Source organism: Lampetra fluviatilis, chromosome 56, assembly GCF_964198595.1.
Source record: "Lampetra fluviatilis chromosome 56, kcLamFluv1.1, whole genome shotgun sequence".
NCBI classification, from domain to species: domain Eukaryota; kingdom Metazoa; phylum Chordata; class Hyperoartia; order Petromyzontiformes; family Petromyzontidae; genus Lampetra; species Lampetra fluviatilis.
The window spans coordinates 2221551-2249438 of NC_136330.1; the positions used below are offsets into that span (position 1 = coordinate 2221551).

At 54.8% G+C, this 27888-nt stretch overlaps 2 protein-coding genes across 3 annotated transcripts; one reads left to right on the top strand and one right to left on the bottom strand.

Annotated features, from left to right (window-relative positions):
* Nucleotides 1-1311: 1311 nt before the first annotated feature.
* On the bottom strand, nucleotides 1312-11920 carry MB21D2 (Mab-21 domain containing 2). 2 transcript variants are annotated; one of them, XM_078880071.1, is made up of 5 exons: nucleotides 11817-11920; nucleotides 9471-9828; nucleotides 8386-8763; nucleotides 7618-7755; nucleotides 1312-6656 (listed from the first exon to the last, which is right to left on the bottom strand). In XM_078880071.1, the coding sequence occupies exons 2-5, from the start codon at nucleotides 9691-9693 to the stop codon at nucleotides 5860-5862; spliced, it is 1536 nt and encodes a 511-aa protein (XP_078736197.1). In that variant the 5' UTR covers nucleotides 9694-9828; nucleotides 11817-11920; the 3' UTR covers nucleotides 1312-5859. The 2 variants fall into 2 exon arrangements, with proteins under 2 accessions (XP_078736197.1, XP_078736198.1); XM_078880072.1 differs by lacking the exon at nucleotides 11817-11920 and adding an exon at nucleotides 10393-11387.
* A 4196-nt stretch (nucleotides 11921-16116) lies between these two features.
* RUNDC1 (RUN domain containing 1) lies at nucleotides 16117-27851 on the top strand. Its single transcript, XM_078880073.1, has 6 exons — nucleotides 16117-16614; nucleotides 23331-23489; nucleotides 23866-24064; nucleotides 25074-25172; nucleotides 26022-26179; nucleotides 26689-27851. Exons 1-6 carry the CDS (start codon nucleotides 16222-16224, stop codon nucleotides 27475-27477), a joined length of 1797 nt encoding a protein of 598 aa, XP_078736199.1. The 5' UTR covers nucleotides 16117-16221; the 3' UTR covers nucleotides 27478-27851.
* Nucleotides 27852-27888: the final 37 nt, after the last annotated feature.

Below are 27888 nucleotides of genomic sequence, written 5' to 3' on the forward strand. Positions count from 1 at the left end.
ATAAAACCCACAGTTGTAATGGTTCGTCAGGTGTATACTGCCCACTGGCGTCCAATCCGAATAGACTGGACAGACCAAGGAGCCGGCACCGGGGCAGCATTGTAGCCGTGTGTGCAAGCTCAGCCGCCCAGCTGGGTCGCTCACTCAGAACGACGCGCTGCACGTGTGCACGTTGTGCTTCTTTCGCACCGTACGTAGCCAACCGTGATGCGACTAGCACGGTTGTGTACGTGCGGTGCGAAATAAGTTTAACATGAAATCGGAGGTGCCACAACGGATGACTTTCTCGACTTGCAATGTTCTTTTGTTTTTTCTAGATTTGAAGCTTTCGTGACTGAAAGGATTCATATTCTTAGGTTTTTTTCGGTAAAGTCACGTAGGTAAAAAATTTAAATTAACAAAAGTAAAATAAAAGTCACGACGTTTCGGAGGCAACACAAGCTTCCGTTTTTTTTACTTTTATTAATTTAAATTTTTTACCTACGTGACTTTACCGAAAAAACCTAAGAATTGCAATGTTCTGTTTCACCAGACGTCCAAACCCCTGCGCTGTCTCGCGTGTCAACGCTCACAAACCACACCATAACCCTGCTTAACCGCGAGGACATGACCTCACTATCCGTTCCCTGCATCACGCCCGACTCGATGACGCGACTTTGCAGACCGTGCCCAAGGCCGAGCTGGCCCAGGTGTGGGAGCTGCTGTGGTGGAGGCTCGACACGTGTGCGTGCCTACGCCCTAGGTAAGCGCCCACCCCACCGTGGTATATTTGTACGCTAGCCGACGGTGTAAACACACCGTGTGGGCCAATGTCGGGGATCATTTCGGACCCTCATTGCCGACCGGACGAGAGAGGAACTTGGAGAGCGGCTCGGGCTCCTGCCCTGCCTGTCTTGTCCACAACTCAAACGTCGGCCGTCTCCCGCTGCTCAAATTAGCAATGAGATTGGTGCTCATCTGCCGTGTACAGCCCTGAGGTCTGTGGTGGAAATTCCTCATTTCTATGGCGGCAGCAGCGGCGAGTCTCTCCATTGGACAACCGACAAAAGTCGTCATTTTAAGAGACACCAGTTGAGACGATGGATTGAGTCGCCTCTCCCCATTCAAACCATGAAATCGCAACCCTCTGGTTGCGAGCCACCGGCTCTACCGCTGTGCCACCTGGGCTGCCGCTCTCCTCTGTGGTTGGTGTCGACGCAGGGGTCACTTTGCTCGTTGCGTTCGGAGCAAAAAGGGGCCTCCTCAACACGCATTCCTGAGACAGCCATTAAATGCAAAGTGTCGGTAAGTTTCAATTCAGAATTTATTTATTTTTGACAGTAGTACCCTTGCATACATAATCTGAAGAAACGCTTCGTTTTTTGATTACACTGATGATTTTTTTAAGTTTAGTACACTTTTTGGCTTTAAAAAAAACAACAACTGATCATGACGACCGATAAAACATTTCACGTATTCATTACAACGGAGGAAATAAACCCGCAAGATCACCTGACAACAACGCTATCGATCACGTCACACCTGTGACGAGAGAAGTTTTACACCGAGACTCCTCTCTGCAGAAAGAGCACGAGACAATCGCGACGTCGCGCAAACAACGCACCTCGAGCGGGGGGGGGGGGGAGCGGGGGGGTGGAGCGGGGGGGGGGGGGCGGGGGGGGAGCCAGGCCACTCAGGGCGTTCAAGTCCGGGCGAAACACGGAATTAACCCAGATCGACCACACCGAATGTAATAACCTCCCACAACCACAGTTCCCTGCTCAACTCGCCACTCCCTGCACCAGCCTCCCTGCCCTAACCCCCCTGCTCAATCACAATTCCTTGCATCACCCTCCCTGCCCAATCACCACTCCCCGCACTCCTCTCCCTTGCGGCGAGTCACTGCACGCTTCCCCAGCCGCACTGTGCTCGGCCTCCCAGCCCTAACAGACCGCACACCGGTTGTAGCTGCAGCGGTCTGGGGCGTGCAGTCGGCCGGTCCGTCCGTCCATGCGCCTCTGTAAACACACCGCTGCGAGCTGGGTGCAAGTGTGTCCCCCCCATGTACATGCGGTACGTTTATCAAACGTCTCTCTTTTTTTTTTGTTTCGGCTGTACGAGCGAGTCACGCCGGAGCCGTGCCAAGCCAGCCCGGCGCGCGTCGGGAGGCGCCGCGCTTTCCCACCGCAGAACCCCCGAGCCGTGCCAGTGACGCGTCCTTAGCCCTGGCACCCTGGCTCTGCTTGGGCCTCGGTCTAAAAAATTCGGACGTCTTCTTGGGGAGGACCAGCAGCGCATCACTGTTTGCTTTGGGCTCTGCACGGCAAAACTCAAAAAATCCGGTGGAAAAATCACCCCCCGCGCTGGCCCGGCTCCAACGTGCCAGCGGGAAAAGGGGTGAAATTGTCACCTCCTATACAAAGCAGACTGGTTACGACGGTATTTCGCTGTAAATAAGGCCCTCAAAATATGTATTTCAATATGAAATGTTTGCCATGCTCCGAATGTGGCAAAAGCCCTAATGCCCTGTGTGTGTGTGTGTAAGGTGTGTGGATGAGTGAGTGACCCCCCCCCCACGCATGTTCACACAGTGTTTAGATTTTTTTTCTGCTCGAATGCTCCATTCCCCCCCGCGTCTTATCAAGACACCGCTTGACTCTGTGCTGTAGAAACCAAGTCGCGCTTCTTCGCGAGGGGAGGAACGACGTATGGGGCGCGCGTGGCTTCGGACCCTGGGGTCAATGAAAATCGTAGCTTGTGCCGTCCGCAAGGGATTGCGATCGCGAATTATATAAGACCCTCGGCAAAGTAAGACGCACGCCAAATTCGTAGGCCAATCGAGTTGCGCAAAAAAACTGATCTCACTTAACACACGTACGCACCTACCGGATTAATCCTAAGACACACCCACCCCCCCACCCCACCCCACCTGCCCAGCTTTTGCTTTGAAATACAGGCAAAAAGGTGTGTCTTATAACCCAGAGAATGCGGTAATTGTAAGTGCTGTGGATCTTATAATTGAACTTAGGTCCAATTGTTCCCCCCTCCGTCGCTACCCCCCTCCTGAATCTCCTCCCTTCCAGGATGGGGCCCCTACGCTCGCATGATGACACAAGGACCGCACAAGACAGAGCGCGAAAAATCCAGTGTCCGATCGGTGCATCTGCTCCGAAGCCCTCTCCCAATGCGCGCCCACATTCTCCTCCACCACTCCGGCTCAACATTTAGACCCACACTTAGCTTAGCGAGCTCGGCAGCTCATTATTAAGTCAGCATAGTGCATTACTCAAAACATCTACGGTACTCTATTTACATATAAAAAAGCGCACACACTCACATACACGAAACGTGTCATGTCAACCGGCACGAACCGGTTACAAAAAGATACAACGCACGAGACCAAACGGGCGGCAGGAGGGCTGCAGATGGGCCAGGGCGCGCTGCGCGATGTCACCTTGTGCAAGCTGGGCCTGCCCACAGCAAGGATAGCCGTGACAGAGAGGCTAGAGAGACTAGGTTGTCGACTCCGCCAGACAAATACCACTCACGACAACAAATCCCAATCACTATCCCAGACCAACCCCACCACTTCCTGAAAACCCCGCCAAAAAACAAAACCGTGTCAAAACAATCCGTATCATTTTGTGACGACACCTGGTCTGGACTAGTGCCGTGGCCTATGCGGGAATCGTAAAACGAGCGAGCTTCCTGGATTCCATCCGACTACCCCGGCAGCACGGGCCACGCTCTCTCGCTCGCAACGGCGACGTAGCGTGGCGCTGTCGGGGCACGGGCGCCCGCCCTCCCTTCCGTTACCCGGCGCCTGGACCCCTCCAGCCAGCCCACGGGCTCCGGTGCAGCTGCATCACCTTCTCACTCGACAGCTCGCTCGCTCAGCCGGGGCTCGCAACAGCAAGCGGCACACGCGCACATCAAACAATACGTCCTGCCGTTGTCTTCACCAACACTGTCCAGTAACAAGAAACGTTGCAGAAGGCTTTGCTCAAAGCAGACAGAAGTAGAGCCATTGCCCAGAACGTTAGCCTACGGTGTTATTTGTTTAAATGATAATACAGCGTTTATGAATTTAATTAAATGTTTTATCCTGTGCTTGTAAAAGACACTGCAGACGCAGTCCTCTAAGGCCCAAGACGCTCGTTTCGCTCGTGCCGATGATCCCAACCGAGATCTTCACCTCCCACCACCCGGGACGCAGCCGCTTTATGTCCCACGCTTGTGGGTGTTCGCGGCTCTGTGCTCAACGCAGCGACCCTCTCGAAAGTCTCTCGCGGAACTGCTATAGTTCAGCGATCGCCTCCGACCGCTCGATTACCGACGGCGCCACATTGAGCGAGCGGCCATCGGCTTAAGCCGCTCAACGTCACGGTTGCGGCGAGCGGATGCAAGCACGCTCCACATGCGATGGTTACCGAACGACGCTTAATCCTCCTGGAGGCATCCACTCCCAACTAGCGGTGAAGTTGGCGACAATGTCGCCAACGGCGGGAGTGCTGCGCCGGTCGTGCGTATGCGGGGGGTTGAGCTTCAAGCCATGGCCGGGTCTCGACAGTGCGGCTGCGTTCATCGCAAGGACCGGCAAGCAGCCAATGGCCGGTGCCACCCTCTCTTCTCCCGTGTCGCCTCGGCTACAGCTGCGACAACCGTAGACGCGGAATTAAACGCCATCTGCTGCTGCTACTGCCGCTGTATCTGCAGCGAAGCCATTGCTGGTGCCCCGGTGTTTCCGAATCGCTCCCCACCCCACCCCGACCGAGTTAAATCTCATCCGGCGCCGCCTCAACGTCGATTGAGAGTAGGCATGCAACGACGCATCATCCCGGATGCTCACGAGACACGGACCTAATCGTGGGTGCGACAATGACGTGCGATTTATGTAGATGTATGTGCGAACGATATTCAAATGTTACACTTAGACTGGCGGACTGGACAGAAATGTACAGACGAGACCAAAACAAATGATATGAACAAGACTCGAAATTCCGAGATAATTTTTTTTCTTGATTTGAACCACGATCGCAACTCGTAATAATTCATCAAGTCCCTCGGGACGAGTGAATCATTACATGCCGACTGAACTGGAAAGGACACTTAATCAACCGTTTTCTTTTTTTTTTTAAACGCCACCGTCGCCCGTGCATTACCGCGGGGGGCACGTCGCGCAACACGGCGACACGTCATCCACATGCCACCGCCGAAGATCGCGATGCGCGGCTGCTTCCGGCGCGAAGCGAAAACACATCAAGTCAGGGAGTCATGTGACGAGGGGGGCGACGCCACCGATCGGGGGAACTTGCCGAGAGCTGCGATGATTGGACGACAAAGTCGATTCGTCAAACTGACATTTCGCCTCTACTTGGTGGTCCATGATTAAAACATTTTTTTATCAGCCGCACCTAGAACGTGCCACCCACTTGAAGGTGGGAATCCCCTGTAAGCCACGCCTCGCATGACGTGGCGAATGATGATGTCACCAAGCCCCGCCCATCATCTCCGGTCCCGGGTCATAGGTGGGGAGCAGAGGTGAGCTTTTCTTTCTTCTTTCAACTATTTTCATGATATCTGACAAGACAGAGCGACTGAACTGAAAATTTAAATAGCGATCAATTACTTGGATAATTGTATTACAGGCCGGCTCTGAATGACGTAACCTGCCCCCATCACAAAGCTGACGACATCCCATCATACCCCGAATGCTCCCGATCGCATCTCGGGAACGAAGGAGAGTTAAACCCGGTGACAGTACTTGGACGCGAGACCACTTTGTGAATCCCGGGCGTCGTTAAGACTTGGGCCGTGATGCCGGCCAGGAGACGTCAGCGCGGCGACTGGGTTCTTGATAACCCAAAAGTACGACGTCGCTCAAAAGAACTTGTCGTCGATGCGGAAGTGCGGCTTAGTCACGTCGTCCGGGTTGATGAACACCGAGATGGACTTGCCGGGGTTCTCCGTCACCAGCTGCTGCAGCTTCTTGGCCAGTCGGTCGTCCTGCCCTCGGATGTCGGCCAGCGCCCCGTCCGACTGCGATCCCGGCAGGCCGCCCGACCCTCCGCCGGCGCTGGCGGCGGTGCCTCCAGCCGCGGCGGCGGCGGCCGCCGCGTGCGCCTCCAGCCGCACGGCGTTGGCGGCCTTCACCTGCTCCACGGCCGTCGAGAGGTGCTCCACGGGGTCCGATCGCACCGACGAGAGCTTGCGCGCCAGCAGCAGCACCGTCTCGTCGGTGAAGTGCTCGAACATGTTGCACTGCGGGATGAAGTAGTTGGGGCACGACTTGTTGACGAGGCAGTGCAGGACGTCGTCCAGCAGGCCCAGCAGCAGCGCCGCCTCGTTGCTCTCCTGGCCCAGGAAGCTCGAGGGCAGGCGGTCGCAGGCCCAGAGCACGACTGAGCGCAGCTGGTAGGGCCCCACGGCCTGCGGGCGGGACAGCAGGCGCAGCACCATGGCCTTGCACGCCTGGAAGGCCTGCATGAAGGGCGTCGGGATGCACTTCTTCATCTGCACCTCGCTGCGAGCGAACGACAGGCGCCACTCGTTGTCCCGGCAGCCGCTGGGCGACGAGGCGGGCACCAGGTAGAAGCCGCCGATCACCTCCTCCTCCGTGATCTTGCCGTCCCAGAAGTGGTTCTCCATGAGCCAGCTCTGCGCCACGGCCGGCCAGCCTGCGCCCGGATTAGACCGAGGAAGAATAGTCAAGCACGACAACGCTTACGTTATACTCTCCAACATGCTGCTCGTGCTTGGTTACTGATGTTACGACAAAAACACACAAGGAGCAAGAAGTGCGCCAAGAAGCAAGGAGAAATGCACGCTTGGAATTACACTGGGAAAGAGGGAGACACATGGAGTACAGAACGTAAGCAAGGGAATGACAAAATTCAAACTGTTTAGGAAAATAAGTGGGCATGTCAATTAATTCTGGAATTACAATATCCGTTGGTGTGATCTCATAACAGCTGGGATGTTTGGTCACGTGACACTGGTCAGAGCGCAAGACCTCACCCCTCCAAGCCAGCTGGTGAGATAATTGTATGCTGCATCTGAATGTAACCGCATCTTAAGATGCTGTTCAGAAACAGTGGGGGACATTTATTTATATAGACAGTGATTTGTCTCCGTGAGAGTCTATGGGTCTCTGCGTCAGTCTAAGGGACTGTTTGTATGCCTCCGAGTCCCTGTGTAAATGTACGAGTCGTTTCTATGTCAGTATCTGTGTCTCAATGTGCGTCTGTGTCTCTGTGTGATTATCTGCGTGTCTCTATGCGAGTATCTGTGTAGCCATGTGACTTAGTGAGTATCTGTGTCTGCGAGTAGCTGCATCTCTCTGTGTGAGTCTGCGTGTCTCTATGTGAGTCTGTGTGTCTCTGTGAGTATCTGCGTGTCTCTATGCGAGTCTGTGTGTCTCTGTGAGTATCTGCGTGTCTCTATGCGAGTCTGTGTGTCTCTGTGAGTATCTGCGTGTCTCTATGCGAGTCTGTGTGTCTCTGTGATTATCTGCGTGTCTCTACGTGAGTCTATGTAGCTGTGTGACTATGTATCTGCGTGTCTCTACGCGAGTCTGTCTGTGAGTATATGCTTGTCTCTACGCGAGTCTGTGTAGCCGTGTGACTCTACGCGAGTCACCTTTGAAGGAGACGACGGGGACGATGTCGTAGAGGATGCGGCTGCTGCCCACGACCAGCACCATGGACACGAGCGTCCCCTTCTGCTCCACGCGCTCCACGCGCGGCATTCCCCTCTGAGGCTTCCGCTGCATCTCGCCTGACGAGACGGCGCCAGCGATCGAGGGACGGGAACCGTCGTTACAATCGGATTCACCGTCGCAGAGAGCCGCGCTGCTCTTACGAAAGCGCAGAGATGGCGATGTCACAATCGCGGCGCCATCGTCGCGACGGCACGATGCCGCCGTCACGGCACCAGCGTTGAAGAGACCGAAACCGCGATTGCATCGGCACTGCCGCAGAGACGATCGCAACACCGCCACCGCAGAGAGCACGAGCACAACCTCACCATCACAACTCAGAACCACTGTCACAAGCCTACGCATACGACACCATGGCTGTACCGCTGGGAGGGCAAAAGACAGGCATACAGGAGAACCTGAATACTGGTGGTGCCAGGCTAGATGCACTTGGATGCCGTCACGTGAAGTGCAGAAGGTTCTTGCTGTCGGCAGGCGGTGACGGGACAGCCCCGGGTGCTATGGGTTTACTGAGATGACTGACAGATGCACCAGCTGCCGCTCCCTATCGTGCCAACTTGCTGCGTTTTCAGCTGCCCAGCACTCTGGAGACGGGGCACGCACACTCACGCAAGCGCACGCACAAGACGCCCGCACGAGTCGCACACACGAGTTGCACGCGTCACACGGAGGGGGGGTGTTTTACCCACCGAGCACGACCTCCACGGAGCAGTGGAACCAGTCGGCCACCTTGAGCGGCGAGAAGAAGTGGTTGGTGGCGCCGTTGGGGTGCTCCACCGTGGTGCAGCAGCCGCGCCACTTGCTGATGGTGGCCTCGTCGAAGAGGCGCAGGCTGAGCCACGAGTGGCACGGTGCCGAGCAGCGCATGTCGAGCGTCACGGGCTGGTTGCGGTCGTGCAGCTTGAGCGCGGGGACGAGCAACGTGAAGTCCATGTCGTAGTCTGCGCCGCGCGCAAAGTCGCCCAGCTGCTCCACGTCCATGTCCACCACGCCCTCGCGCACGCTGCCCGACAGCAGCAGGTACTCGTTGGCGACGGGCAGCTTGCCGTCCAGCTTCTGCACCATGCCTGCGCCGGGGCGCGGAGAATCGCGGGGGTGGTGGTACGGCGCAGCCGGGGTCGGTCGGGGGGGGGGGGGAGGACGCAGGTGAATCGACAGCAAGACGCTCGGAGGGGGATTACGGCCGCAACTGCGGCGAGACGCACACTCGACGTCAACGACACGTCACATCGGGCGACATACACGCACGCGATGTACGAGGCGCCGCAGTTCAAACAAAGGTGCAAGCGCTTTAAATACCGCCCCCTGCGCCGCCTCTGTCCACGCAGCAGCGTAAATGGGTACACCGCAGTTAAGTCGATTGGCAGGTCGCGTGTGGTGGGGTCAAGTGTGGTTACCTCTGATCTCTTCCAAGACGTCTGGCCAGCGAGAAAGAGCAGGCTAAATACTTCTGTAGGGGGCTCTCTAGAGCTCTCTAGAGCCCCCTATAGAGTGTATGTCCTTTTGCCAGCATTGGTATGGGCAAGCAAATGCAGGGATGCTGCTCCTTTTACACTCACTAAATTCTTTAGACACAGGGGTCGACGATTTTCATCATAAGAAAAATAAAATAGAAAAAATGCTGAGAGACACCCAAAATGTTTGTTCCAACATTCATCGACTCGCTCACTGTAAGAGAGGACCGAGCCTTGTTCGCGACTTCTGGAGGGAACCTCGTCGTCGTCGCGCTTGCACACGCACGTCCGCTCGCCCGCCCGCCCGCCCGTTCACTCACCCAGCATGGAAAAGATGAAGTCCTTGGCCGTGTGAATCTCGAGGGCGCGTTGATCGTCGTACTCGCGCTGGTCGTGCTTGTTGAACTCGTGGATGAGCCTCTCGATGTCCTGCAGCCGTGCCGACGACCGGAAGTCGAAGCCCAGCGACTTCGCCGCCGAGCCACCGCCTCCTCCTCCTCCACCGCCGCCCGCCGCGGGAGCCCGCTCAGCGCCGGACGCCATCTCCGCCGCGCCTCCCCCCACCGCCTCCTCCCTGGTTGCGCCGAACGCGCGCTCCCCTCGCCGGGAGAGCGGCGGCGGTGGTCGTGGTGGTGGTGACGGTGGTCGGCAGTCACGGGCGAATCAGGACAGGGCTCCCTACGGGCACAGATGTTGGCGCGGCGCCGGCCGACGGCCTGTGAGTAGTTGACCCCGAGTGCGGCCGATCTGGTCGGGGTGCGTGGCAGCCACGCGGGGTTGGGAGCCTGGATGCCGTCAGGATGGGCGACGACCAGGACGTAATTTCAGCCGGGTCTGCATATGATCGAGCGGTCGCAAGAGCAGGATTGATTACAGGTATCGTTATCACGTCAACCGAGTCAACCTTCGCTTGGCGAGAGGCCGCTACTTCTCTGCTGCTGCTCCCGTGGCAGTGATTGGTACCCACAACCACAGCAATCACACAATCACTGGTACACACTAACACTGGCATCCCAGTCACTCATACTATGACAGGTGTAAGTTACCAGTACTCACTAACGCTGGTATCACACTCACCGGTATTCACGATAACTGGTGTAAGTTACCACTATTCACTACCACTGGCAGCACACACTCACTGGTGCTCACTAACTCTGCGATCTCTTTAACACGTTCCCACTAACAGTGACGGCGGTACTGCTGGTCGTTCACGCTTTCGTGGTGTGGCCGTGGCCGAGAGACCTTGCTGTGGACACGGGAGGTCGCCAGCCATTCCACATCCGTGGGGCGCCCAGAGACGACACTCACCTCCACCGGCGCACATGAAGGAGATCAAAGTCCTACTCGCACTGTATGTGACTCACAGACACACACACGGGGGCGTATTGACGCATCGATCGATGTCGACGCCGGCGTCAAACTGCGTGTGCAAGAATCGACTTCTGTCAACGTTACTTGACATGGAATGGATGTTCAGGTGGTTGTTGTGTATGTCGGTCCACGCAAACTCTCACGGATAGCAGTGCACCATCCTGTCTCATATAATGGCCCTGAAGGTCACTTTCAAATATGGATCTTTATCTGCACTAATGACACTCTTTATAATCCCTCGAAATAGTGTTCATCGCAGGAAAATTAAACCAAAATACTTAATTGTCATAGTAATTACTTTAAAAAGAAAATATTCCACCCTGACCAGTCGACTGCTAGATGAAGGCCTCCCTCCCCCCTTATCTGCCATGATCCCTCGCGTTCCTGTGATGTGATATTTTGCTGTCTTTTCTTGGATTTTCTGTTTGCACTCAATCACATATTCACTTTAAGATGTTTTCTTGTTCATGTTTTTGTTTTCTGTTTGTTGCGGTTGCACTCGATGCAAGAGCCGAATGGCTCACAGGGCTATACCTAATAAATGAACTTGAACAAGCCCCCATCTAGCTTCTGCACGTTCTGACGTCCTAACTTCACCTCTGTGGTTGGAGAAATATGATGGGGGGGGGGGGGGTGCGTGCAATTATTGGTGCCTGGGCTCAGATGAAGAACTTGCTGCACTTGAGAGCCTGGTTTTAATCGTCACGGGTGGCTAACACCCGAATTTCAAGCCGGGCTCTCACTTACCACAAAGTCAAGGCCAACTCACATACACCCCAAGCTTATCTTCATGTTAATAAATCACAGCCATTGACCACACGTATCAAGTGAGCCTGCAAAGCTGGGAGTATGCAAACTCAAGAACTCAGCAGCTTATTAGCAAGTGCACGACATATACCGGCTTCATATTTTTTGGTTCTTTCGGTAAAGTCACGTAGAAGGGAAATAATAAAATAATATAAATATTAAACACATTTTTTTCGTTTATTACTTTATTATTTCCCTTCTACGTGACTTTACCGAAAGTGTGTTGAACTTCTTTCGCACGGTACCGTAAGCCAACCCTGCTTATCGTAGTAGTGGTGGTGGTGGTAGTGGGGGTGGTAGTGGTGGTAGTGGTGGTGGTAGTGGTGGTAGTGGTGGTGGTAGTGGGGGTGGTAGTGGTGGTAGTGGTGGTGGTAGTGGTGGTAGTGGTGGTGGTAGTAGTAGTGGTGGTAGTGGGGGTGGTAGTGGTGGTAGTGGTGGTGGTAGTGGTGGTAGTGGTGGTGGTAGTAGTAGTGGTGGTAGTAAATCACCGTCTCATCAAGGCGCCCTCAGACGCCGCGGGTGAAGCCTCTCGCACCGATCCGGACCCAATTCGGACCCAAGCGAACCTCACCACCACCTCCCCACCACCACCTCCCCACCACCTCCACCACCTCCACCTCCCCACCACCTCCACCACCACCTCCCCACCACCACCTCCCCACCACCACCTCCCCACCACCTCCACCACCACCTCCCCACCACCACACGATTCTGATACCGGTCCCAGAGTCCAGGTCGCTACAAACGATGAAGCCTCAGTCTCAGTCTCCACGATCCAGCTGTCTGCCGGGTCGTGAATCGCCGATAAGCGCCGTGGTGTCGAACTCCCGGTTCCTTTTTCGATGTCTGGTTCTGATCTCCAAATTCAGCTGCTGGTTCCCACTTCTCTCTGCATCTGATCCTCGTCGCTAAGCGTTGATGTCTGGCGCCTTGTCTGGTCGCGGTCGTAATCTCTGATCCTTGTGCTGGTCGGGTCCCCCGTGTTAACCTCTTGGTCTCGGTTCCAAAATCTCGGTGGTAACCTCTGGCGCTGGGGCTTTGAATCCTGGTCTCGGTGTTAATCTCTGGTCTCGGGTCAAACTCTTGATCTCTCTTCTCTCTCGTCCGGTCGGGCGGCTCCTGGTCTCTCTGGTCTCGTTCTCTGGTCTCAGTGTTGAACTCTGGCCCTGGTCTCTGGCCCTGGTCCTGGTCTCAGTGTTGATCTCTGGGCCTGGTCTCTGTGTTGGTCTGTGTTGATCTCTGGCCCTGGTCTCTGGTCTCCGTGTTTATCTCTGGCCCTGGTCTCTGTGTTGATCTCTGGTCCCAGGTCCCTGGCCTCTTGGTCCGCGGGTCTCCGCTGAGAATCCGCGAACTGCGCCCAGCTCCAACAGGGCCGAGCTCGGGGTCCGCGGCGAATTACGCACCCGCAGCTCAGGGGTGGGAGGGGACAACCAAACAGACTGCAGCCTCAGGGACCGCGGCGAACTGCACACGGCTACTTGTGTGACCCATCGAGACTTGGATGTTATTTTAATTGACCCGGAAAGGCGATAGTTTTAGGGATTAAAACTATTCAAACGTCTTTTAACTTAACACCCAGGGTTTTTGCAACCAATATTACGATTGATTATTTTACAGTAGGCTTTTACCACTAATTGTGACTCATTACGTTATCAAGATAAAAAAAATCGTCTGGGTATCGGCCACTTAATTTCGGATGGAGGAGAGTTTCGTGACAAAGCAATGCTCCCAGATCGTCATTTGGCCTGACCCAAAGCAATCAAGAATTACAAATTGTATTTATATGCAGAGATACAGTCTGCACTGGCTTACATCAAAAGTTGTATGCAACAACATTTCCTCCAGGGAACGGATTTAAAATAGTGATGCTCATTGGGTCATCCCCTCCAATTTAAAAAATCTGCACCCACGTTGCCCATTTTGTGCTGAATGGGCACCGTGGGTGCAGATTTTTGAAAGGGTGATTGCCCGAAACGTCGTGGGCCTGACTGCTGATGAGACTCAATGTTTAGTAGTAGTAGTCTCAGCTGTGGATGCCAAGCTGCCGTGAACAGAATACAATTTGTAACGGAATTTCTGTTGCTGGTAGACTGAAATAGGGGAGGCAACAGTCATTGTGAAAGAGAAATTGCCCGAAACGTCGCCCGGCATGGTTTGTGTTCCCCTATTAAGGCTCCACACACTGTTATTGACGGAATGTGTGGCGACTTCTCACGTAAACCCTTCAGTCCACACGAGGGCGCAATATGGACAGTCGTGATCACTTCATTTCAATAATATCACCACCACCAGCCTCACATCTGGGTGCGTGTTCTCCGTATGGTTAATACTCTTTTTTTTTCTTTCGGTAAAGTCACGTAGGTTAAAAAAGAAAACAAAGCAAAATGACTGTATCAGTAATTTGTATCAGTAATTTTGCTGTGACGGTTCCACCTGAAGACGGAAGCTTGTATTGCCTCCGAAACGTCGTGATTTAATTTATTTGTTTTCTTTTTTAACCTACGTGACTTTACCAAAAAAAACAGAGTATGGATCCTTGCAGTCACGAACACTTCAAATCTAGGATCGTTTGGCTAATGTTGTCGTGCAACGTGTTCTCTTCACTACTTTACAGAGCGGGGCCCACCTTTGGCCGATAAGACATCACCGATGTGCGGGCCCCCCACACATTTGAAACCATTGGGGGTTTGTCGGGGGCTGTACGTCAGGGGCCTTGCAACGAAGAACGCCGATGTAGAGCAACAGCTGTTAATAATGATAATACTCTTTGGGTCTTTCGGTAAAGTCACGTAGATAGAAAAATATTTTTTAATAAAATCACGACGTTTCGATTGCAGCAGAAGCAATCGTCTTCAGGTGAAACAAGTATAACCCGTAAAAACAAAGTTTTTCACTATAAATCCTTTATATGCGTGGCGGCTAGAGTCCTCTCGTCCTCTGGCTTGAGATGGCTGCCACATATGGGTCAGATGATTGCATTGCACCATTAAGCAATTGGTAATTAAATATAATATTTTTGTCCTAAAAGTGTAAAATTTTGGAAAAAACATTTCACGAACATTAATTGTCACGCAGCTCGATTGGATCACGGGAAATGGGTTTAAAAACGACCGAAAGATTTCCACGGTCGTAAGCAAGCAAGTGAACTTAATATAAAGGATTTAAAAAATACAGCAGGCGGATTGCAGGAAAGACCCAAAGAGTATGAATTCCTACAGATCACGAAAACTTTAAGTCAAGATTTAACAGCTGTAATGTTATACACCGCCACAGTCTCTCGTTGCCTGCCCAAGCTCGCTTATCTCTCTCGAACTTGCGTGTTTTCTCTACTGCACGTGGTCCTCTTCACACCACGCCTCCGATTATCACGGTTGGCTACGTACGGTGCGAAAGAAGGTCAACATACAATGCGGTGTAATTCTAAGCGTGCACCTCTCAATGGATCTTTGCGCACTTTTCAGCTTTTGTTCCGCTTTCTTTGTCAGCGGCCCGTGTTTCCATGACCAGAATTACCCGGAAAGTGCCCGAACTCGTCTGAATCTCCGAAGCTAAGCAGGCTGGAGCCTGGGTAGTGCAGCTTTGGCACTCCGACTGATGTAGACTCTACACACATTAACTGCCAGAAAACGTTTGAAAAGCCCCTGCTGAAAAATAATCTTCGGGTTTAGTACGGCTTCACCAACCCTCACTAAGCAGCGTGGCGAAATAGATTTAAATTATACTGAAAGAACCACGCAACAGTCTACATTATAGACTGTCAGTACGATCACTCAGGTTAAGAACCAGGCTACAGTCTACATTAGAGACTGCCAGTACGCTCACTCAGGTTAAGAACCAGGCTACAGTCTACATTATAGACTGCCAGTACGCTCACTCAGGTTAAGAACCAGGCTACAGTCTACATTATAGACTGCCAGTACGCTCACCGAGGTTAAGAACCAGGCTACAGTCTACATTATAGACCCCCAGTACACTCACCAAACTTAATAACCAGGCTACAGTCTACATTATAGACTGCCAGTACACTCACCAAACTTAATAACCAGGCTACAGTCTACATTAGTGTTTTTCATTTTATTGTTTATCATTATTTTTCTATCTACATGACTTTACCGAAAGAACCAAAGAATATTAATTCCTGCACGAAAGTTTTAAGTCAAAATTTAACCCCCCACCACAATGACATCCAGCGGTGGATTAACAAAGGGATGCAAAACTCGCACATGTCCGTGTGTCTGACTGGAGTGACATCGATCAATCTATCGATCCACGTGTGAAGAGACGGCAGCTGCCGAAGCTACAACCCCCTAATCACCATCATCATCATTCAAGCTCCTCCACGCAGCATCCACGTGTCAACTCACACGGGGCGGGGCCGACGGGACGGGGCGAGGCCCCCCGCCCCCACCAGAAAACCACGCATTCCGATTGGCCGCCCCAACGCGAATCCGGATGTAGGCGGGGCCTCGCGGCAGGTTGCGCGGGGCGGGGCCTGTTCAGGGAGGGCGTGGCCTCGCCAAAATTATGCAAAACCCGCTGCGCACGTGGATTTAGCCCCCCTGGGACCTTGGCTAAGGGCGGGCGGGGCGGGCGGGGTGGGCGGGGCCTCGCTGGACAGGGCGTGGCATAACCCGCGATGGGCGTGACCTAGCCCGCGATGGGCGTGGCCTAGCCCGCGATGGGCGTGGCCTAGCCCGCGATGGGCGTGGCCTAGCCCGCGATGGGCGTGGCCTCGCAACCACGCACTCATGACGAGATCTGCGACGTCACAGCGTCTAGATGCGAGGAGAGTCGCAGCAGCAGCAGCGAGAGCGGCTGAAGGAGCAGGAAGACGAAGCAGGAAGACGAGGAGGAGAACGGGGAGACGAAGATCAACAACGAGGAGCCACGAAGATGTGCGACGCCACGGTTATCGATCAGCCCCCACACGAGCGCTGGGCTCCGCTGGGCGCTGCGAGCAACAGCGGCGACCTGAAGGAGGAGACGTCGGCGGCGGCTCTGGCTCTGGCTCCGAGCCGCGGCTCCGAGTCGGGAGAGCAGCAGCAGCAGCAGCAGCAGGATGAGCTGCAGCGCATGGAGGAGGAGCAGGAGCAGCTGAACGCGTCGCTGCTGGCTCTCACGTCGCACTTTGCTCAGGTGCAGTTCCGCCTGCGCCAGGTGGTGCGCGCCGACGCGGCGGAGCGCGAGCGGCTCCTGCGTGAGCTCGACGACTTCGCCTTCAGGGGCTGCCCGGACGTGAGGGCCTGCGGCCGGCGGGCCCACGACGCGCAGCTGCAGCACGACACGGTGAGCACTTGAGGGGGTGGTGGGGGGGGTGCTCTGGTGGGCTTTGAGTGCGGCTCCTTGAGGATTCACGAGTGAAAATAACCCTCCACTCGCTCGTGCGCGCGGCGTGGCTGTGACGCGCCGTGTTGATGTCATGTCTCATCGGCCAAAGTGCGGGACCCCCCCTCTCTCTGGAGCGTGGGGAGAGGTGTGTGGAGCGTGGGGAGAGGTGTGTGGGACGCGGGGAGAGGTGTGTGGAGCGTGGGGAGAGGTGTGTGGAGCGTGGGGAGAGGCGTGTGGAGCGTGGGGAGAGGTGCGTGGGACGTGGGGAGAGGTGTGTGTGACGTGGGGAGAGGTGTGTGGGACGTGGGGAGAGGCGTGTGGGACGTGGGGAGAGGTGTGTGGAGCGTGGGGAGAGGTGTGTGGGACGTGGGGAGAGGCGTGTGGGACGTGGGGAGAGGTGTGTGGAGCGTGGGGAGAGGTGTGTGGAGCGCGGGGAGAGGTGTGTGGGACGTGGGGAGAGGTGTGTGGAGCGCGGGGAGAGGTGTGTGGGACGTGGGGAGAGGTGTGTGGAGCGTGGGGAGAGGTGTGTGGAGCGCGGGGAGAGGTGTGTGGGACGTGGGGAGAGGTGCGTGGAGCGTGGGGAGAGGTGTGTGGGACGTGGGGAGAGGTGTGTGGAGCGCGGGGAGAGGTGTGTGGGACGTGGGGAGAGGTGTGGGGAGAGGTGTGTGGAGCGTGGGGAGAGGTGTGTGGAGCGTGGGGAGAGGTGTGTGGAGCGTGGGGAGAGGTGTGTGGAGCGTGGGGAGAGGCGTGTGGAGCGTGGGGAGAGGTGTGTGTGACGTGGGGAGAGGCGTGTGGGACGTGGGGAGAGGTGTGTGGAGCGTGGGGAGAGGTGTGTGGGACGTGGGGAGAGGTGTGTGGAGCGTGGGGAGAGGTGTGTGGAGCGTGGGGAGAGGTGTGTGGAGCGTGGGGAGAGGTGTGTGGAGCGTGGGGAGAGGTGTGTGGAGCGTGGGGAGAGGTGTGTGGGACGCGGGGAGAGGTGTGTGGAGCGTGGGGAGAGGTGTGTGGAGCGTGGGGAGAGGTGTGTGGAGCGTGGGGAGAGGTGTGTGGAGCGTGGGGAGAGGTTGCGTGGGGAGAGGTGCGTGGGACGTGGGGAGAGGTTGCGTGGGGAGAGGTGTGTGGGACGTGGGGAGAGGTGTGTGGGACGTGGGGAGAGGTGTGTGGGACGTGGGGAGAGGCGTGTGGGACGTGGGGAGAGGCGTGTGGGACGTGGGGAGAGGCGTGTGGGACGTGGGGAGAGGTGCGTGGAGCGTGGGGAGAGGTGTGTGGGACGTGGGGAGAGGTGCGTGGGACGTGGGGAGAGGTGCGTGGAGCGTGGGGAGAGGTGTGTGGGACGTGGGGAGAGGTGTGTGGGACGTGGGGAGAGGTGTGTGGGACGTGGGGAGAGGTGTGTGGAGCGTGGGGAGAGGTGTGTGGGACGTGGGGAGAGGTGTGTGGAGTGTGGGGAGAGGTGTGTGGGACGTGGGGAGAGGTGTGTGGAGCGTGGGGAGAGGTGCGTGGGACGTGGGGAGAGGTTGCGTGGGGAGAGGTGTGTGGGACGTGGGGAGAGGTGTGTGGAGCGTGTGGATGAGGTGTGTTGGACGTGGGGAGAGGTGTGTGGGACGTGGGGAGAGGCGTGTGGGACGTGGGGAGAGGTGTGTGGGACGTGGGGAGAGGTGCGTGGGACGTGGGGAGAGGTGCGTGGGGAGAGGTGTGTGGGACGTGGGGAGAGGTGTGCGGAGCGTGGGGAGAGGTGTGTGGGACGTGGGGAGAGGTGTGTGGGACGTGGGGAGAGGTGTGTGGGACGTGGGGAGAGGTGTGTGGAGCGTGGGGAGAGGTGTGTGGGACGTGGGGAGAGGTGTGTGGGACGTGGGGAGAGGTGTGTGGGACGTGGGGAGAGGTGTGTGGGACGTGGGGAGAGGTGTGTGGGACGTGGGGAGAGGCGTGTGGAGCGTGGGGAGAGGTGTGTGGAGTGTGGGGAGAGGTGTGAGGGACGTGGGGAGAGGTGTGTGGAGCGTGGGGAGAGGTGTGTGGGACGTGGGGAGAGGTGTGTGGGACGTGGGGAGAGGCGTGTGGAGCGTGGGGAGAGGTGTGTGGGACGTGGGGAGAGGTGTGAGGGACGTGGGGAGAGGTGTGTGGAGCGTGGGGAGAGGTGTGTGGGACGTGGGGAGAGGTGTGTGGAGCGTGGGGAGAGGTGCGTGGGACGTGGGGAGAGGTGCGTGGAGCGTGGGGAGAGGTGTGTGGGACGTGGGGAGAGGTGTGTGGAGCGTGGGGAGAGGTGTGTGGGACGTGGGGAGAGGTGTGTGGGACGTGGGGAGAGGTGTGTGGGACGTGGGGAGAGGTGTGTGGAGCGTGGGGAGAGGTGTGTGGGACGTGGGGAGAGGTGTGTGGGACGTGGGGAGAGGTGTGAGGGACGTGGGGAGAGGTGTGTGGAGCGTGGGGAGAGGTGCGTGGGACGTGGGGAGAGGTGTGTGGAGCGTGGGGAGAGGTGTGTGTGACGTGGGGAGAGGCGTGTGGAGCGTGGGGAGAGGTGTGTGGAGCGTGGGGAGAGGTGTGTGTGACGTGGGGAGAGGCGTGTGGAGCATGGGGAGAGGGGTGTGTGACGTGGGGAGAGGCGTGTGGAGCGTGGGGAGAGGTGCGTGGGACGTGGGGAGAGGTGCGTGGGACGTGGGGAGAGGTGTGTGGGACGTGTGGATGAGGTGTGTGGAACGTGTGGATGACGTGTGTGTGTGTGGCATGACGGTGAGTGCAGTGAGCGGCTCTGTGAGGTTGCTGACAGGTGTGAGAGGATGGCGAGTGGGTGAGTGGGCCGAGGGGTGAGTGGGCCGAGGGGATGAAGAGGTGAGGATGGAGGATGTTGACGTGAAGTGGTGAGGGTAGGGTGGGTGGTGTGAGAGGGTGGTGAGGCGAAGTGGTGAGGAGTGGAGAGGGGGTGTGAGGCTGTGGTACGTGGGATGATGCTGAGGAGGAGGTGAGGTGAAGCGGTGAGCAGGTTAATTGTCAGAGGGGAGAGAGTCGTGGAGTCAGAAGGTACGATGGTCACGTGGGCTAGAGGTGAGGGAATCAAGTGGGGAGGGAGGCAATTGATGAGGAAGCGATGAGGTGAGAGGATGAAGTTTAAGGGTTGAGGTAGTCGAGGGGTGAGATGCCTGGAGTAAAATGGTCGATGGGTGAGGTGTCAAGGGTTTTTTTTTTGTTATTTCAAGTGTGAGGGGACTCTTATGTTAAGTGTTTAAGCGGTCAGGGATGGGTCGATAGGTGGGGGTGGGAGAGTCTAGTGGTGAGGAACTGGGTGGAGAGAGCATGGGGGGGTGTCTGTTGTGGGGTTCTGGGTGTCTGGACTCTCTCCTTTTGGATGTCATGGTTACGTGGTGTAAATCACGTGAACAGGACAACAAGACATTTAAAGTACACTCTGGATTTTACGACGACATTTACCCCGGGAGAAAGAAAAAAAAACTCGCTATATACGGGTAGTTAGTGGCACTGTCAGAATTCTCGTGAGTGTCACAGTGTGGATTATATTGAGCGGTGGGTTGACTTGTAAGCAATGTGAGTCAGTGGTGCAGTGGGCAGAGTGGTGAGTGGTGCTATCATGCATGCATGAACAAATTGTACGTAATGCCAGGGTGGTTCTCAAACACAGTGTGCTGCACACACTGCTTATCTACAAAACTGAAGAATGCCTTTCAGGTGACGGCGTGAAGGTGGCGACCCAGGCCAGGTGACAAGCCTGGGGATGGGTAGCAGCTCCCCGAGCGATGTGACGCATCCCCGTCGACTGGTTACTGCTACGTTGTTATGTTGCGTTATTATGACTGATGAGCGAAGTTGTGTCGACGATGTGTGGCTGACCGATCAACATTCCCCACCCGGCCAAGCGAGAGCGGCTGGCAACGTGCTTTGACGTAATGAATTAACCCTACGTAGTTTGGAGGCATATCGGACTCGCGACAAGACGTGCTCTATATACATGCGTTCTTTTGTTGCTGCACTAAGTGAAGTGATAGGGAGGGTGGGTGGTGGGTGACTAAACTAAACAAATTTTTATTTTAATATTTTACCAGGCAAGGCCCACTGAACTATTGTCGCTATTTTCAGAAGCGACTCTGGCTATCGCAAATGATAGCTCAACGAAGTGGCTTATCACGTCGAAATTAATTGCAGCCAAATACTGCAAATGCGTTTTTCTAAATGTGGAGGTCCCCGAGAAAAATCTACGCGAACACGGGGAAAGAGGGAACACGCAATCTCCAAATATACAGCAGCCGTCCGGGTCGGGATCGACTGATCAGTATTCTCCTCCTGTTGTTCAAGAGGTCAATCGCCTGGCAACACGCCTTGATGTAGTTTCGAGGCAGATCGGACTGACGAAGAGACGCTTCCGAATGCAAGCTTACGTGCGTTCTGCTGTCACTTTGCCAAGTGACGTGTGTCAAAGGTGGCAGGTGACTGATTTAACATTTTCCACTTGGCCAGAAGAGCACCTGGCAAACACATATTCAGGCAACGAATGAACAATGTGTCCTTACATTGTCTGGAGGACGATCGGACGGATAGTATCCTCACAAGGCTCAGCTCTTGAGTTTGTTGACATTAACTTCTTATGATCTTCATGAGCATTTGTCGATTGTTTAAATGGATTTTTTCTGTTTACACGCCTGCATGTCTAGGAGGGACTGGTAAGTGCTCACTATTTTGTTTCTTCTCCATGAACCAACCTGCATTCTGCATGGCCCGTGAACCAAGTCACCCCGAATGATCTTGTCAAATCTCGCTCAGAACTTAAGCGGGGTTGAGCCCGGCGAGTGCTTTGTCGTTCAATTTTGTCTCATTCCATCTTCTTTAGTCTGTCGTGTTCTGTCTCGTTTCTACCGCTTTCATTTCTACCGTCTCGTTTGTTCCATTAGCCTAAGCATAACACCCGTATGTGATTCACCAATCACGAACTATGAATTCTCACTCGCACAATTCTACGTGTCAATTGCAAGCGTAAAAATCAATACGGATTTGTATTTGAATTTTTTATTCTTCGTTTTCATGGGGCATTTATCATTTATACCTCGCCCTCTCGTGTAGCACGTCTCATCTTGGGTTGCATCAATACCTGCGCACTCTGCACCATGTCACTCTCCGCGGGGGCCTTGACAGCAGCAGCAGCTCGATCAGCGTCACGGGTAGCTGGCAAGGGGCGGAGAGGCCTGGCCAGAGGCGTGCGCGTGGCCTGTTGGGGTGTGGTGTGTTCAGGGTGGGGAGACTTGCATGGGAACATTCCACACGCACACTGCTGTGGAGGTGAAGTTGGCTCACGGCGTTAACTCGCTAACTCGCACGCACGGGCAGCAGGAGTACATAGGCTTCTAACAATAGGGCTCAAATTGGCCCAGGTGGTGGCTCAGAGGTCAGAGTGCTGAGCTTGGCACCGCTGGTCTGTATGTATATATGTTGAACTTCTTTCGTACCATACATAGTCAACCATGCTAATCGGATTTCCTCCGTTTAAGTCCTGGTTTCGATCACCCGCGGTCAACCTGCGTTCTCAAGTGCAGTGGGTTGGCGGTCCAAGGGTGGTCTCCAATGACTGCACGCACGGAAAAAGAATTACCATGTTAAACTTGGTTCTGCGATTAATTTGGCTAAGATTCCAGCTGTAAGAATTAAAAATATCTGTTTGACTGTCATGCAATGCACGTTGCGCTCAGTGGCAGGGCAAATATGAAGGTACTGTCCTCTGCTGTGTTTACCAGAGGTCAATCAAAGGGATCTCGGAGGTAGCTCTGTGACATCCGCTTGCGTAAGCCGTTCTCTAACACAGGGTCGCACTGATCTGCAAGAGCTCTGAATGGATTCCTCATCTCGTAACGCGACGCCGATTACACAGTTGGGATAAGATTTGAAAAACAATAACAAAGATAATTGGAAAGACCGTGGATTATGTAACGTTTTCCAACATGTGTTTGTCTTCAGAGGGATATAATTACCCGTATGGAATCCAACGCGCAGCTGTTGAGCACAATATTAATTTGCATATTTATCTGAGGCCTTTTTACTCTGGCTGGTGGTTTTGGGTCCCCCCTCGATCGATTTGGGCAGTTTTCAATAGCGAAAGTTCCGAACAGCAACACAACCTCAAACTACAGGTTCATTCACGCAGTGCAAATTATTTGATGGTTGATGCTGCTGCGTTTGCAGCGGGTGCACAAGCACAAATAGCAAACAACTCGACGCATTTCGTCAAAAGCACTGCTGCATTAAAAGCAAAAAAATATATAACAGTTGACGTTTCGGGGCAATGACCCTTCTCCGTAGTGCACAGATCAATTCATATTGGATCTGATTAATGAGAATTGTAATGCTACGCCCACCCCCTCATTATGGATGGACAAACGGACAGACGAACTGAGCTGATGCATGAATGCTTTACAGCCTTTCAAAGGAAGGCATTTAAAAGGTAAAATAAACATTGAAATGTACGTATGGATGTTGTACTTCTTTTGCACCGTATGTAGCCAACCACGCTTATCGAAATGCACGTGGCACAAACCGCAGTGAGTGCTGGCATTGCTTCAATGGAGCGTGTGCCGCGGTTAAGTGACCGAGCGGCCGAATCACCTACGTGCGAGCGGTCGTGCGAGTGCGACACCCCCACGTGGGCTCCGTGTGACGCGTCACCTCTCCCCCTTGCGCGCGTGGCTCAGAGCGAACGGGAGAAGCAGGAGCGCCTGGACGCGGAGCGGCAGAAGCAGCAGGAGCTGATCGTGCAGCTCAAGGCGCAGCTGGACGATGTGGAGAGGTTCGCCTACCAGGAGGGCAGCTCCGACAGCGTGCCTCAAGCCGAGCTCATGGAGCGACACAAGGTGCGGAGAAAACCCGTGTTCACGAAAAATAAAAAAAGCGGAAAGAAATCATTCTAGATTTGAAGCTTTCGTGACCGCAAGGATTCATACTCTTAGGTTTTTTCGGTAAAGTCACGTAGGTAAAAAAAAGAATCGCACTTATATTCTAAGCATGCTATGGACGTCACCTCCTTTGGGAAGCTGTGATTAGCACGGTTGGCTACGTAAGGTGCGAAAGAAGTTCAACACGCAAACATACACACAGAACTCTGCAGCTGGCAATGCACCACCCTAGCTCGAGAGAGAAGCCCACTGACCGACCTTTAACCCCACTCGAAGCCCTGCACTGAAGTAGCACGTCCCCCTGCCCTCTCTCTTCGACCCCCGCGCGGTCTAGGTGATCGTGGAGGAGCTGCGGCAGAAGCTGGGCATGAACTTGCAGGACGACATCGGCGTTCTGTCGACCGAGGAGCTGCGCGAGCGCGTCGACGCCGCCGTGGCCCAGATCATCAACCCGGCCAAGGTGAAGGAGCAGCTGGTGGACCAGCTCAAGACGCAGATCCGTGACCTCGAGATGTTCATCGACTTCCTGCAGGGTGAGCGCGTGTGCGTGCGTGCGCGTGCGAGAGCATGCGTGTGTGCGCGTGCGAGAGCGCGCCGGGGCGGGGGTGGCTCTTCGCGGTGGGTCGTGGCCGTTGCGTCTTGCCTCTCTAGGCCTTCGCTTGGTGTCCCTCCGCCGCTGCTGTTTTAACCCGCAGCTGCGTGTTGGTTTGCAGAAAAATGAAATCGTTAAAACATTTCCTTTTTCTCACGGAATCTTTTTTTTCGGAAAAAGAGGAAGGCCTAACCGAGAATGGTTTGACGACGACGTAAGAGATTGATGCCAGGAAGATGTGGCACCACTTGAGCGTATTGACACAAGACGGAGGAAAGTGGAAACAAATGATGAAATGTGCAGTGGACACCTACTGGTTATCTGTCCATGGATCATGATGATGATGATGATGAATGTTTTTCATCCCTGGACCGCCGATGGCACAGTTGAGGTGCATGCTGATACAAATTTGATAACCTGCAGAATCTCCCTGTGCGGTAGAGTAGGGTTTCGTTTAGTGTATGGTTGCGCGATGTGGCGATACTATGATATCATCTCCACGGTAATCGTATTGTCCGTCCAGCAACATGTCGTGATGTCCGTGTCTAAGCGAGCAGTCGTAACAAACCGGTCACTTAAAACGTTGATCGCTCTCCAGGGCAGGTCACGACCTCTAAAAAACAAACTTGCTCACTCTCTAAATTTTGATTTAAAGCTTTCGTGACTGCAGGGATTCATATTCTTGGTTCTTTCGGTAAAGTCACGTAGAAGGGAAATAATAAAATAATACAAATATTAAACAATAAAAATTGTCACTCTCGTAAAATTTTCAAAAGCAGAACAACGAAAAATGTATTTCAGTAAATCCGTGTTGGCGATGATAGGTTATGGTGACACGGTGAAGAAAGTGAGGTTCTGGATTTCAATTTGCTTGCGCTGCTGCTACTGCAGAGCTGGAGTTTGCGTGTGTGTGCCCCTACATCCGGTCACTGTTGTTACTTCTCCTGCAGATGAGGTGGGAGCCCCGCTGCAGCCCGGCATTCGGCAGTGCACATGTCCCGTGCATGGGCAGCCCAAGGCAGGAGCGATGGGCACAGGCGTCCCAACCGGTACGTCCTCGCGCGACCGAAGCGAAGTCGCTACCGAGTGCGGTGGCGGCTACGCACGTGGCTGTCTGTAATCCGGCAACCGTTGAGGCAGCAGGGAGGTTTGGCGGATCACCGCGCAAATGTTGCGAAAATCCCCCCCCCCACCCCGCTCTGCACCGAGGAGCTACCTTACCCTGGCGGTACAGCAAGTGGACTAATCATAATCAAGGTTTTTGGGTCAGATCGCGTTATTTATAAATGTGTCGTAACCCTCCACCACCCGACACGGCCAAACAGTAAAAAATGTGTCACGTTTTTCAAAGGACAAAATAATTCACTTCTTTAGCCCACCGGTGTGTTGAAGAGAGAATCAACAGAGGAGAAAGAGCAAAACTACACATAACTCTCCTGAAGCCTACTCTTAGGTTTTTTCGGTAAAGTCACGTAGGTAAAACATATAGATGAAAATTATTAAAAGTAATAATAGAAATAAAATTAAATAATAATTATTAAAAGTAAATAAAGGAATAATTATTAAAAGTAATAATAGAAATAAAATAATAATTATTTCATTTCATTTCTATTACTACTTTTATTAATTTTTATTTTTTACCTACGTTACTTTACCGAAAAAACCTAAGAGTATGAATCCTTGCAGTCACGAAAGCTTCAAATCTAGAATCTCCTGAAGCCACCCACCCCCTCGTGTGCCATGCCGGTCTTCATAGGGTGCTACTCGCTAAACAGCACTTGCCCCAACAGTCTGTTAAGGCTACACGGGGGGAGGGGGGGGGGCGGGAACTTTTGTTTTTGTATTGCTTTGCGAACAGCCGCCCCTTCAGCTCCACTTGTCTGTTGTTTGACGCCCAGGCCACGTGGACGCGGAGAAGGCTCGGCAGATGCGCGCGTCGGGGCTGCACATCCTCAAGCGGGCACTCACGATGCTGCAGCTGTTCGCCGTCAGCCAGTTCGGCTGCGGCGCCACGCAAGTCGCCGGGGCCTGGTCCACCGAGCCGTCGGATCAGCAGGTGAGCGGCGGCGTTGCAAACGCAGGCGCTCGCCTGCCTTCGCGAGGACGGTGTCGAGACGTCCTCGACAACGCTTTCTAAATCTCTCCGGCATTGATACGCGAAACGAATTTGTACGTCGGCCTGTCCATCCTTATCAGGGTGCGGGGTGGAGGGGGTGCAAAATAACTCTCATAACGTTCCTCCGAAATTAATGAAACTTCATTACCAAGTGTGTTGCTATTACAGACTTACTCTGTGAAAGAAAATACAACTTAATTGATTCGAGGGTTATATAAGTTTGAAATTTTACTCGCAATTTCCTGATGGGGGGAAAAGCCACCGTAGCAACATCGCCCCCCCGACCACTACCGTGAAAACACTGCTGACTTGCAGCCGTCCGTGAGCCGTGCAGCACCTTCGCGATAACCTTCCGCCGTCGAGAGCAGCGCGGTCGCCAAACCCACCCTCAGCTTCACTTGATGATGACGAGCGAGCGTCCCGCCCCCCCCCGCCCTCTCTCGCCGCAGGATTACAGCCCGCTGCTGGGCCGGCTCGAGGCGGCCGTGTCCAAGGTCCGCCGCCTGGCGCTGCAGAGGCATCCGGACGGCTGCAGCGCCGGCTCGGGCTCCGACTCGGACGTCTTCTCCGAGGACGCGGCGGCCGCTCGCGGCGGGAGCGGCGCCGACGACGTAACGGTGGCCGTGCGCAAGGACCTGGCGCCGGCGCTGCGCGACCTCCTCTCGCACGGCCTGCAGCCGCCGCTGCGCTCGGCCTCCGGCGGCAGCCTGGTGCTGGCGCCCATCGCCTGCCTCCTGCCGGCCTTCTCGCCGGTCAGGTCGTCGAGGGGGTCTGCGGCGGCGCCGGGCATCCACCCGTGGCTCATCTTCAAGGAGTACTATGACACGAAGAACGGGCGTGCTTACATGGAGTCTCCCGCGCGCAAGCTGTCCGAGTCCTTCGGCTTGCGAATAGACGGCGAGACCGGCGGAAGGGCACGTGGAGCGTCGGCCAAGCACGGCCTTCTAGTGGCCGTCCACGAGGTGCTCAGCGACCACGACCGGTTCAAGCGCAGCGCCGACTCCGAGTTCAAGGCGCTGGTGTGCCGCGGCCTCAACGAGCAGCGTCTGGTGTCGTGGCTGAACCTGGTGTGCAAGGCCGGCACGCTCGTGGAGGGGCACTACCAGGCGTGGAGCTACATGGCGCGCACCGGCTTCGAGGGAGCCCTCACCATCCTGGGCCGCCTCAGCGACCTTCAGTTCGACCTCCCCGCCGACCTGTCCGTGCGCCAGCTCAAGAACATCAACGACGCCTTCTGAAGCGCTCGCAGCAAGCGGGTCCCCTGGCGGGGACGAGGAATGCCGTCCAGGGATCGGAGGAGGTGGTGTCTCCTACTTAGTCGACTGCACTGTCGCCCGAATTATGAGCGGCTTATTTATATGAACGCGTAGGATTTAGCGGTGGTGCTGTATAGCTCGCTCCCGTGTGATTTCAGGTTTTACCGAGTGTCCTTCGGCACGACGTGGGAACTGAAGAAGAGGACTTCAAGAAGCTCCGGAAATGAACAATCTCACAGAACGTGGCGTATAACTTTGGACATCCCAAACAACAACACACGGCACAACTGTAAAACACATGGCACGGTGGTTTATTTTGTTCGGATTGTTTTACCAATTAAAGGCGTGGTATCTGATATTGTTCCTCTGATTTCATGTGGTGTATGGGTAATG